General features: G+C 46.8%; 1 protein-coding gene across 3 annotated transcripts in view; it reads left to right on the forward strand.

Annotated features, from left to right (window-relative positions):
- Positions 1–13616, forward strand: part of LOC135541322 (E3 ubiquitin-protein ligase RNF123) — a 268130-nt gene that overhangs the window by 45717 nt on the left and 208797 nt on the right. For all 3 annotated transcript variants that reach the window (XM_064967483.1, XM_064967484.1, XM_064967485.1), the window contains exons 24-25: positions 6581–6664; positions 8271–8378. In XM_064967483.1, the coding sequence (XP_064823555.1) occupies positions 6581–6664; positions 8271–8378 (192 nt within the window). The remainder of the gene's footprint in view (positions 1–6580; positions 6665–8270; positions 8379–13616) is intronic.

Consider the following 13616-nt stretch of genomic DNA (forward strand, 5'->3'; position numbering starts at 1 on the left):
ATTGGGTGGCTTTTAGAGCCAGCAAAGTGCGATTGGGTGGCTTTTAGAGCCACCATAGGGCGATTGGGTGGCTTTTAGAGCCAGCATAGGGCGATTGGGTGGCTTTTAGAGCCAGCATAGGGCGATTGGGTGGCTTTTAGAGCCAGCAAAGGGCGATTGGGTGGCTTTTAGAGCCACCATAGGGCGATTGGGTGGCTTTTAGAGCCAGCATAGGGCGATTGGGTGGCTTTTAGAACCAGCAAAGGGCGATTGGGTGGCTTTTTGAGCCAGCAAAGGGCGATTGGGTGGCTTTTTGAGCCAGCAAAGGGCGATTGGGTGGCTTTTTGAGCCAGCAAAGGGCGATTGGGTGGCTTTTAGAGCCAGCAAAGGGCGATTTTGCTATTTTTAGTTTGTGGAATTACTTTAGCTTCCTACCAAGCCTGTGTACACCCCCCCCCTCTCTCTTTAGGCTTTGGTTAAAGATATAGCAAATAGTCTGTTCTACTCTTAGTTCCCCATGAGGGTTGTTTATACCTGATGGATAACAATAGTTTTCCCACCTCTCCCACACTAACCTGACCAAATTCACAACAGCAGTCCTTCTCTATCATTTAATAGGTCTTTGTTCTATTCTTAGTTCCCCGTGAAGGTTGTTTATACCTGATGGATAACAATAGTTTTCCCACCTCTCCCACATTAACCTGACCAAATTCACAACAGCAGTCCTTCTCGATCATTTAATAGGTCTTTGTTACAAAATTATGAGGTGTCATTTCACTTCTGTGTTTTTCCAGTTTACCAGTGAATTAGTCATTGAAATGATTGGCAATATGGAATACGGTTTTTCTTTATAAATGATCTATCCCTTGACAAAATCAACTTCAATGAACGATGGAGATGAGGTTTTCTGCCCCATGATATCATTTAAGGTACTCAGTCTTTTTCTTTCCCCTTTGTGTTTTATGTCAGTTATCTTGGTTGGCTAATATACTTTATTTGTGTTGTTACATTTAGTAACACCATTTCTCAATGTAGAGTATATCAACCAATCAGCTCAGCATGACTGACTAGTTTGCTACATGTTTTGAATCATTTCTTTGAACGATACAATGTTTCAATTCAACGTCAACCCAGGGGCTTCTAACAGTTCTGTTAAGAATCTAACAGGTGCATGCTGGTCAACAATTGCCGTGAATCATTTTACCAATACTTCTTGGTGTACAACTGCATCCTCTTCCTCATACACATCAAACCAACATGCATGTTTTACGTCTTCATCAAATGAATCCTGAGAGAACATTTTGTATGATCTCTTATTAAATGACTTTAGCCCTAATCTGTTGCTATTTTGGCTTTCCTTGTTATTGCTACAATGTTGTGGTCGTTCTGATCACGTGTGGTCCTCTCCTCTTCATGTTGGGGTCTATCCCGTGGTCTGTCTGCTGTACCACGTTCCTGTGTCGTTCTTCAGGAGTGAGTTCCCATGTTCCCAAACCAAATACATGACGTCATTTAATGTCTTCTTTCCTCTCATTGTCAGAAAGGATCAAAGCATTAAAAAAAAAATACTTTTGGCACATATTTCATGGAAGAAAAGTGTGTGTGTCAGCAAAAACATTTTACAACTGCTATATCAATGCCAGCTCTGCCTGTCTTCCTCCACATTACGTAGAGGCGCGCGCAGAGACGGCGCGCAGAGTAGGCGCGCGCAGAGTAGCGCAGAGACGGGCGCAGAGACGGCGCGCAGAGACAGCGCGCAGAGACGCGCGCAGAGTAGGCGCACACCTCCCTCTCGTTCAGTATATAGGTATATACTATACTTTTGGCACATATTTCATGGAAGAAAAGTGTGTGTGTCAGCAAAAACATTTTACAACTGCTATATCAATGCCAGCTCTGCCTGTCTTCCTCCACATTACGCAGACGCGCGCGCAGACACACACACACCTCCCTCTCGTTCAGTATATAGGTATAAGACCTTGGACAATCACCCTCCTAGTATCGCCTGTTATTGTCTGATCATTTGAGAAAAGGATATCTGGCACTGCAGTTGCCAATATCCCTGGTTCTATTAAAGCCTTTGCACATCTGTCTTTAACAGCTTTTATATCGGCAGTGTGCTGGACTGTCTTTTTCTTTCAAAGTTTTATATTTGGGATTTGTTCCAATTGACACCCTTTTTCATCACAATTTTTGTTGCCCAATTTATTTTAGACCTGAACCCTATAACGTAGTGCACGAAGTAGGTTAACATTTGGGATGATCACAGTTGAGCAGGAAATGTTTGTCTTGGACTGAGAGTCCTTTAGATAACGGTTAGTTGTCGTCATACCAGCCTGTCTGGTCATTCCTCCCTTCACTTCGTGATAACTCCTTTGTCCTTTAACTAAAGAAAGTTTTGGCACCGGATGTGCGCCCATTTCCCTATATAGTGCACTCGCCCTTTTCCTCATATAGTGCACTCGCCCTTTTCCTCATATAGTGCACTCGCCCTTTTCCTCATATAGTGCACTCGCCCTTTTCCTCATATAGTGCACTCGCCCTTTTCCTCATATAGTGCACTCGCCCTTTTCCTCGTATAGTGCACTCGCCCTTTTCCTCGTATAGTGCACTCGCCCTTTTCCTCGTATAGTGCACTCGCCCTTTTCCTCGTATAGTGCACTCGCCCTTTTCCTCGTATAGTGCACTCGCCCTTTTCCTCGTATAGTGCACTCGCCCTTTTCCTCGTATAGTGCACTCGCCCTTTTCCTCGTATAGTGCACTCGCCCTTTTCCTCGTATAGTGCACTCGCCCTTTTCCTCGTATAGTGCACTCGCCCTTTTCCTCGTATAGTGCACTCGCCCTTTTCCTCGTATAGTGCACTCGCCCTTTTCCTCGTATAGTGCACTCGCCCTTTTCCTCGTATAGTGCACTCGCCCTTTTCCTCGTATAGTGCACTCGCCCTTTTCCTCGTATAGTGCACTCGCCCTTTTCCTCGTATAGTGCACTCGCCCTTTTCCTCGTATAGTGCACTCGCCCTTTTCCTCGTATAGTGCACTCGCCCTTTTCCTCGTATAGTGCACTCGCCCTTTTCCTCGTATAGTGCACTCGCCCCTTTTCCTCGTATAGTGCACTCGCCCTTTTCCTCGTATAGTGCACTCGCCCTTTTCCTCGTATAGTGCACTCGCCCTTTTCCTCGTATAGTGCACTCGCCCTTTTCCTCGTATAGTGCACTCGCCCTTTTCCTCGTATAGTGCACTCGCCCTTTTCCTCGTATAGTGCACTCGCCCTTTTCCTCGTATAGTGCACTCGCCCTTTTCCCCGTATAGTGCACTCGCCCTTTTCCCCGTATAGTGCACTCGCCCTTTTCCCCGTATAGTGCACTCGCCCTTTTCCCTGTATAGTGCACTCGCCCTTTTCCCTGTATAGTGCACTCGCCCTTTTTCCTGTATAGTGCACTCGCCCTTTTCCCTGTATAGTGCACTCGCCCTTTTCCCTGTATAGTGCACTCGCCCTTTTCCCTGTATAGTGCACTCGCCCTTTTCCCTGTATAGCGCACTCGCCCTTTTCCCTGTATAGCGCACTCGCCCTTTTCCCTGTATAGCGCACTCGCCCTTTTCCCTGTATAGCGCACTCGCCCTTTCCCTGTATAGCGCACTCGCCCTTTTCCCTGTATAGCGCACTCGCCCTTTTCCCTGTATAGCGCACTCGCCCTTTTCCCTGTATAGCGCACTCGCCCTTTTCCCTGTATAGCGCACTCGCCCTTTTCCCCGTATAGCGCACTCGCCCTTTTCCCCGTATAGCGCACTCGCCCTTTTCCCCGTATAGCGCACTCGCCCTTTTCCTCGTATAGCGCACTCGCCCTTTTCCCCGTATAGCGCACTCGCCCTTTTCCCTGTGTAGTGCAATCGCCCTTTTCCCCGTATAGTGCACTACTTTTGGGACCAGCATATACTGTGTAGGTATGAACGTGTCTTGTGTAATTTCCTGCCTCAGAATGGTTCTCTTCTTTACAAGTTGACGATCTATCAACGTTAAAAGGGAAGGTTATTTCTGCCGCTGACTTGTCTTTCTGCTCTTGGCCTTGTCACTGTCCTCAATGTGACCCTATTCCCTATATAAACTCAGCAAAAAAAGAAACTTCCCTTTTTCAGGACCCTTTAAAGATAATTTGTAAAAATCCAAATAACTTCACAGATCTTCATTGTAAAGGGTTTAAACACTGTTTCCCCATGCTTGTTCAATGAACTATATACAATTATTGAACATGCACCCGTGGAACGGTCGTTAAGACACTAACAGCTTACAGATGGAAGGCAATTAAGGTCACAGGTATGAACTTAGGTCACTTACTGTTGTAAGGCAGGTCCTCACCAGACATCACCGGCAACAACACAAACCCACCGTTGCTGGACCAGACAGGACTGACAAGTTTGCAGTCGTGCACTCGCCCTTTTCCCCGGATTACACCGAGGCTGACCGGTACTCCATCGATTTGGAGGTGGAGGGTCCATCATGGTCTGGGGCGGTGTGTCACAGCATCATCAGACTGAGCTTGTTGTCATCGCAGGCAAACGCTGTGCATTACAAGGAAGACATTCTCCTCCCTCATGTGGTACCCTTCCTGCAGGCTCATCCTGACATGACCCTCCAGCATGACAATGCCACCAGCCATACTGCTCGTTCTTTGTGTGATTTCCTGCAAGACAGGAATGTCAGTGTTCTGCCATGGCCAGTGAAGAGCCCGGATCTCAATCCCATTGAGCACGTCTGGAACCTGTTGGATCAGAGGGTGAGGGCTAGGGCCATTCCCCCCCCAGACATGTCTGGGAACTTGCAGGTGCCTTGGTGGAAGAGTGGGGTAACCTCTCAAAGCAAGAACTGGCAAATCTGGTGCAGTCCATGAGGAGGAGATGCACTGCAACACACCCTCATACACACTCAACCCTTTCCTCACACAGCAACCATAGATTCTCAAAAGCTGCACCGTCCCGAAGCTCAACTCAAGAAAGGTCTTGATTTACGAATGTATATACAGTTGCAGCTGTATGAGAAGGCCTGCAAGACTGAGCACAAAAAATAAAATAATTGACTGAAATGGAGAGATTTGATGAACCATTGTCACGCGCTAGATGATGGAGATCAGATACACCCACATGATCCCCCGTAGAGACCATATTCCCAAGCATCTCAGACCTTTTGATTTTGTTCCACCAAGGCCACTAATATGCCCCCTCTGAATGTCAGAGTGTGACCCCCCCCCCTTCCTCCCTGTGGGTTACTGCAGCTAGTGTTGCCAGCACTGCCACTGCGTGGGTGGGGGGGGCACCCCACCAGAATCCATACCGGCTCGGTACAAGGTTGTCAAGGTTCTCATTAGCAGCTTTGAGTATTTCCTTGTATACTATGGTCTCTCATCTGTGGGCTCTGGCGTCCGCAGGTCCAACCCTTCCTGGCAGGCTCCGAATCTTGAGGGATTTTCAAAATATAGGATTTTGATTGGTCAGGAAAACAAATAGTGTCAAATTATCGGAATTGTGCTTGGCTGTTGTAGCCTGTATCTAGTCTGGTGCACTTCTTCTACTCTATATGTACTGCAGTCTTCAGCCCTGTAGGAATACGCTGTGGACATGAATGCCATGCCACAGTTAGAGGAGGTTAGAGGAGTTGACGACAGCACCAGACTGGAGTCAAATGTCAAATACTTTCACCAAACACTTGACAGTATTTTTGTTTAGCTTAGAGTTTTTCAATGTTAGGACTATTTGATTGGCTTTATAGAAATGATATATTGAGCTCTATTTGCACGCAAGATCAGAAACTTTAATTATTGTAGTATTTATTTATTATTTATTTATTTTTTATTTTACCTTTTATTTTACTAGGCAAGTCAGGAACAGTTGGTTAACTGCCTGTTCAGGGGCAGAACAACAGATTTTGTACCTTGTCAGCTCGGGGGTTTGAACTTGCAACCTTGCGGTTACTAGTCCAACGCTCTAACCACTAGGCCACCCTGCCGCCCCTTATAATTTAATACTTATAAAAAAAAATATTCATTATATATATATATATATAATGTATATTATTTATATTATTATATATATTATATATGATGATAAACAGTGAAATATGTAATGTCTATTTCCTGTTCTGTACTAATATGGCGATTAAGAAGAATTCACCAAACTGTGTCGATGTGCTTTCGGAAAGTATTCAGACCCCTTTCCTTTTTTCCACATTTTGTTACGTTACAGCCTTATTCTAAAATTGATTTAATAAATACAGGTGTACCAAGCTTGTAGCATCATACTCAAGAAGACTTGAGGCTGTAATCCCTGTCAAAGGTGCTTCAACAAAGTTCTGAGTAAAAGGTCTGAAAAGTTATGTAAAAATTATATTTCAATTTTTTTTACTTTTTTAAAAATTTGTAGTGCATTAGGAAAAAAATGTCTAAACCTGTTTTTGCTTTGTCGTTATGTGGTATTGTGTATTGATTGAGCGGGAATCCATTTTATAACATAAGGCTGTAACAAAACAAAATGTGGAAAACATCAAGGGTTCACAATACATCCCGAATGCTCTGTATATATCACTAATCTGTGTACCACACCTTTCCCTACAGATGGTGGTGGTGTCAGATGACGTCCATGAATACGCTGTGGCTCTGAAGGACACAGAGGAGAAGATAGCACGCTGCCCAGCAAGAGTAAATGCACACCACTCACTGTTCTACATCTGTGATAGAGCTATTATCAGTCTGTTTAGTATCATAGAGGAGAAGATGGCACGTTGCCCAACCGGAAGAATACAAATAATACTACCTATTATCATCGATTTATCTAACGAGTATAATAGTTTAATAGTATAGTCGTACATGAATATGCTGTTGTTCTGAAGGACACAGAGGAAAAGAGCACGTTGCCCCAGCAGACTAAATACACTGTCTGTGTTATCAATCTGGGCCCAGCAGACTAAATACACTGTCTGTGTTATCAATCTGGGCCCAGCAGACAATATAGTGTATTTAATCATCAATCTGGGCCCAGCAGATTAAATACACTGTCTGTGTTATCAATCTGGGCCCAGCAGACTAAATACACTGTTATCATCAATCTGGGCCCAGCAGACTAAATACACTGTCTGTGTTATCAATCTGGGCCCAGCAGACTAAATACACTGTGTGTTATCAATCTGGGCCCAGCAGACTAAATACACTGTCTGTGTTATCAATCTGGGCCCAGCAGACTAAATACACTGTGTGTTATCAATCTGGGCCCAGCAGACTAAATACACTGTCTGTGTTATCATCAATCTGGGCCCAGCAGACTAAATACACTGTCCATGTTATCAATCTGTTATGTATCGTAGTTAGGGGCATGTGTTTTGTCACGTGATTTTTAACCTTTTTTTAATTTTTCAGTCAACTTGCATATTTTGGTGCAATTCTCATTTCTGTAAAAAAAAAAGCTTTAAATAGAGGGTAATATTCAGGTCATGTGACACGATCAACCAAAAAACACTGGGCCTTAATCATAGTCTGTATATAATGTAGTACTACTGCTATTTTTTTTTATTTTACCTTTATTTTACTTGGCAAGTCAGTTAAGAACAAAGTCTTATTTTCAATGACGGCCTAGGAACAGTGTGTTAACTGCCTGTTCAGGGGCAGAACGACAGATTTGTACCTTGTCAGCTCGGGGGTTTGAACTTGCAACCTTTCGGTTACCAGTCCAACGCTCTAACCACTAGGCTACCCTGCCGCCTCTACACTCTAACCACTAGGCTACCCTGCCGCCTCTACACTCTAACCACTAGGCTACCCTGCCGCCCCATCTACTATGTTTTAATGTAATAGGAACTCTATAATAGTACTGGTATAATAGTAGTATAAACTACACAAAACCATTTATATTATTGTACAACCTAATAGTTGCATTAGTGTAATGTTATTTTCTATCATGTTTAGTATAATAGTCATGATATGTACATCTGACACCAGTGTGGCAGTTGTTATTTCTATTTAAATGTTCTGTGATATTTTTCTCTCAGTAGGAAACATGACCAGTGGCTAGGGCTGGGCTTTATGTGTACGACTAAGGTCTGTGTACGACTAAGGTCTGTGTACGACTAAGGTCTGTGTACGACTAAGGTCTGTGTACGACTAAGGTCTGTGTACGACTAAGGTCTGAATGAACAGTCTTTTGTTATTGCTTTCGGCGATGAACAGCGTTATTGAAGTTGAATAAATATTTTGTTATTTGTTTTTTTACTAGACATGTTATTTGTGTTACACCTTGTCTTGTCCATGTTAGAGACCAGACATCTTGGAGGAGCTGCAGAAGAGCCAGAAGGTATTTGCTGAGAAGCTGAATCACCTGAGTAGGAGACTGGCCTGGATCAACGCTACCATCTACTGTAAGGTAGGATAGAGACGCTACCCAGCACATCTACTGTCAGGTAGGATAGAGACGCTACCCAGCACATCTACTGTCAGGTAGGATAGAGACGCTACCCAGCACATCTACTGTCAGGTATGATAGAGACGCTACCCAGCACATCTACTGTCAGGTAGGATAGAGACGCTACCCAGCACATCTACTGTCAGGTAGGATAGAGACGCTACCTAGCACATCTACTGTCTGGTAGGATAGAGACGCTACCCAGCACATCTACTGTCAGGTAGGATAGAGACGCTACCCAGCACATCTACTGTCAGGTAGGATAGAGACGCTACCCACCACATCTACTGTCTGGTAGGATAGAGACGCTACCCAGCACATCTACTGTCAGGTAGGAAACAGACGCTACCCAGCACATCTACTGTCAGGTAGGATAGAGACGCTACCCAGCACATCTACTGTCAGGTAGGATAGAGACGCTACCCAGCACATCTACTGTCAGGTAGGATAGAGACGCTACCCAGCACATCTACTGTCAGGTAGGATAGAGACGCTACCCAGCACATCTACTGTCAGGTAGGATAGAGAGGCTACCCAGCACATCTACTGTCAGGTAGGATAGAGACGCTACCCAGCACATCTACTGTCAGGTAGGATAGAGACGCTACCCAGCACATCTACTGTCAGGTAGGATAGAGACGCTACCCAGCACATCTACTGTCAGGTAGGATAGAGACGCTACCCAGCACATCTACTGTCAGGTAGGATAGAGACGCTACCCAGCACATCTACTGTCAGGTAGGATAGAGACGCTACCCAGCACATCTACTGTCAGGTAGGATAGAGACGCTACTCAGCACATCTACTGTCAGGTAGGATAGAGACGCTACCCAGCACATCTACTGTCAGGTAGGATAGAGACGCTACCCAGCACATCTACTGTCAGGTAGGATAGAGACGCTACCCAGCACATCTACTGTCAGGTAGGATAGAGACGCTACCCAGCACATCTACTGTCAGGTAGGAAAGAGACGCTACCCAGCACATCTACTGTCAGGTAGGATAGAGACGCTACCCAGCACATCTACTGTCAGGTAGGATAGAGACGCTACCCAGCACATCTACTGTCAGGTAGGAAAGAGACGCTACCCAGCACATCTACTGTCAGGTAGGATAGAGACGCTACCCAGCACATCTACTGTCAGGTAGGATAGAGAGGCTACCCAGCACATCTACTGTCAGGTAGGATAGAGACGCTACCCAGCACATCTACTGTCAGGTAGGATAGAGACGCTACTCAGCACATCTACTGTCAGGTAGGATAGAGACGCTACTCAGCACATCTACTGTCAGGTAGGATAGAGACGCTACCCAGCACATCTACTGTCAGGTAGGATAGAGACGCTACCCAGCACATCTACTGTCAGGTAGGATAGAGACGCTACCCAGCACATCTACTGTCAGGTAGGATAGAGACGCTACCCAGCACATCTACTGTCAGGTAGGATAGAGACGCTACCCAGCACATCTACTGTAAGGGATGATGGAGACGCTACCCAGCACATCTACTGTAAGGGATGATGGAGACGCTACCCAGCACATCTACTGTCAGGGATGATAGAGACGCTACCCAGCACATCTACTGTAAGGGATGATGGAGACGCTACCCAGCACATCTACTGTAAGGGATGATGGAGACGCTACCCAGCACATCTACTGTCAGGTAGGATAGAGACGCTACCCAGCACATCTACTGTCAGGTAGGATAGAGACGCTACCCAGCACATCTACTGTCAGGTAGGATAGAGACGCTACCCAGCACATCTACTGTCAGGTAGGATAGAGACGCTACCCAGCACATCTACTGTCAGGTAGGATAGAGACGCTACTCAGCACATCTACTGTCAGGTAGGATAGAGACGCTACCCAGCACATCTACTGTCAGGTAGGATAGAGACGCTACCCAGCACATCTACTGTCAGGTAGGATAGAGACGCTACCCAGCACATCTACTGTCAGGTAGGATAGAGACGCTACCCAGCACATCTACTGTCAGGTAGGAAAGAGACGCTACCCAGCACATCTACTGTCAGGTAGGATAGAGACGCTACCCAGCACATCTACTGTCAGGTAGGATAGAGAGGCTACCCAGCACATCTACTGTCAGGTAGGAAAGAGACGCTACCCAGCACATCTACTGTCAGGTAGGATAGAGACGCTACCCAGCACATCTACTGTCAGGTAGGATAGAGAGGCTACCCAGCACATCTACTGTCAGGTAGGATAGAGACGCTACCCAGCACATCTACTGTCAGGTAGGATAGAGACGCTACTCAGCACATCTACTGTCAGGTAGGATAGAGACGCTACTCAGCACATCTACTGTCAGGTAGGATAGAGACGCTACCCAGCACATCTACTGTCAGGTAGGATAGAGACGCTACCCAGCACATCTACTGTCAGGTAGGATAGAGACGCTACCCAGCACATCTACTGTCAGGTAGGATAGAGACGCTACCCAGCACATCTACTGTCAGGTAGGATAGAGACGCTACCCAGCACATCTACTGTAAGGGATGATGGAGACGCTACCCAGCACATCTACTGTAAGGGATGATGGAGACGCTACCCAGCACATCTACTGTCAGGGATGATAGAGACGCTACCCAGCACATCTACTGTAAGGGATGATGGAGACGCTACCCAGCACATCTACTGTAAGGGATGATGGAGACGCTACCCAGCACATCTACTGTCAGGTAGGATAGAGACGCTACCCAGCACATCTACTGTCTGGTAGGATAGAGACGCTACCCAGCACATCTACTGTCAGGTAGGATAGAGACGCTACCCAGCACATCTACTGTAAGGGATGATGGAGACGCTACCCAGCACATCTACTGTAAGGGATGATGGAGACGCTACCCAGCACATCTACTGTCAGGGATGATAGAGACGCTACCCAGCACATCTACTGTAAGGGATGATGGAGACGCTACCCAGCACATCTACTGTAAGGGATGATGGAGACGCTACCCAGCACATCTACTGTCAGGTAGGATAGAGACGCTACCCAGCACATCTACTGTCTGGTAGGATAGAGACGCTACTCAGCACATCTACTGTCAGGTAGGATAGAGACGCTACCCAGCACATCTACTGTCAGGTAGGATAAAGAGACTACCCAGCACATCTACTGTCAGGTAGGATAGAGACGCTACCCAGCACATCTACTGTCAGGTAGGATAGAGACGCTACCCAGCACATCTACTGTCAGGTAGGATAGAGACGCTACCCAGCACATCTACTGTCTGGTAGGATAGAGACGCTACCCAGCACATCTACTGTCAGGGATGATAGAGACGCTACCCAGCACATCTACTGTCAGGTAGGATAGAGACGCTACCCAGCACATCTACTGTCAGGGATGATAGAGACGCTACCCAGCACATCTACTGTCTGGTAGGATAGAGACGCTACCCAGCACATCTACTGTCAGGGATGATAGAGACGCTACCCACCACATCTACTGTCAGGTAGGATAGAGACGCTACCCAGCACATCTACTGTCAGGTAGGATAGAGACGCTACCCAGCACATCTACTGTCAGGTAGGATAGAGACGCTACCCAGCACATCTACTGTCAGGTAGGATAGAGACGCTACCCAGCACATCTACTGTCAGGTAGGATAGAGACGCTACCCAGCACATCTACTGACAGGTAGGAATGAGACGCTACCCAGCACATCTACTGTCAGGTAGGATAGAGACGCTACCCACCACATCTACTGTCTGGTAGGATAGAGACGCTACCCATCACATCTACTGTCAGGTAGGATAGAGACGCTACCCAGCACATCTACTGTCAGGTAGGATAGAGACGCTACCCAGCACATCTACTGTCAGGTAGGATAGAGACGCTACCCAGCACATCTACTGTCAGGTAGGATAGAGACGCTACCCAGCACATCTACAGTCAGGTAGGATAGAGACGCTACCCAGCACATCTACTGTCAGGTAGGATAGAGACGCTACCCAGCACATCTACTGTCTGGTAGGAAAGAGACGCTACCCAGCACATCTACTGTCTGGTAGGATAGAGACGCTACCCAGCACATCTACTGTCAGGTAGGATAGAGACGCTACCCAGCACATCATCAGGTAGGATGGAGACGCTACTAGCACATCTACTGTCAGGTAGGATAGAGACGCTACCCAGCACATCTACTGTCAGGTAGGATGGAGACGCTACCCAGCACATCTACTGTAAGGTAGAATAGAGACGCTACCCAGCACATCTACTGTCGTAGGATAGAGACGCTACCCAGCACATCTACTGTCAGGTAGGATGGAGACGCTACCCAGCACATCTACTGTCAGGTAGGATAGAGAGGCTACCCAGCACATCTACTGTCAGGTAGGATGGAGACGCTACCCAGCACATCTACTGTCAGGTAGGATAGAGAGGCTACCCAGCACATCTACTGTCAGGTAGGATAGAGACGCTACCCAGCACATCTACTGTCTGGTAGGATAGAGACGCTACCCAGCACATCTACTGTCAGGTAGGATAGAGAGGCTACCCATCACATCTACTGTCAGGTAGGATAGAGAGACTACCCAGCACATCTACAGTCAGGTAGGATAGAGAGACTACCCAGCACATCTACTGTCAGGTAGGATAGAGAGGCTACCCAGCACATCTACTGTCTGGTAGGATAGAGACGCTACCCAGCACATCTACTGTCAGGGATGATAGAGACGCTACCCAGCACATCTACTGTCAGGTAGGATAGAGACGCTACCCAGCACATCTACTGTCAGGTAGGATAGAGACGCTACCCAGCACATCTACTGTCAGGTAGGATAGAGACGCTACCCAGCACATCTACTGTCAGGTAGGATAGAGACGCTACCCAGCACATCTACTGTCAGGTAGGATAGAGACGCTACCCAGCACATCTACTGTCAGGTAGGATAGAGACGCTACCCAGCACATCTACTGTCAGGTAGGATAGAGACGCTACCCAGCACATCTACTGTCAGGTAGGATAGAGACGCTACTCAGCACATCTACTGTCAGGTAGGATAGAGAGGCTACCCAGCACATCTACTGTCAGGTAGGATAGAGACGCTACCCATCACATCTACTGACAGGTAGGAATGAGACGCTACCCAGCACATCTACTGTCAGGTAGGATAGAGACGCTACCCACCACATCTACTGTCTGGTAGGATAGAGACGCTACCCATCACATC

The sequence above is a fragment of the Oncorhynchus masou genome, chromosome 6 (assembly GCF_036934945.1).
Source record: "Oncorhynchus masou masou isolate Uvic2021 chromosome 6, UVic_Omas_1.1, whole genome shotgun sequence".
NCBI lineage: Eukaryota > Metazoa > Chordata > Actinopteri > Salmoniformes > Salmonidae > Oncorhynchus > Oncorhynchus masou.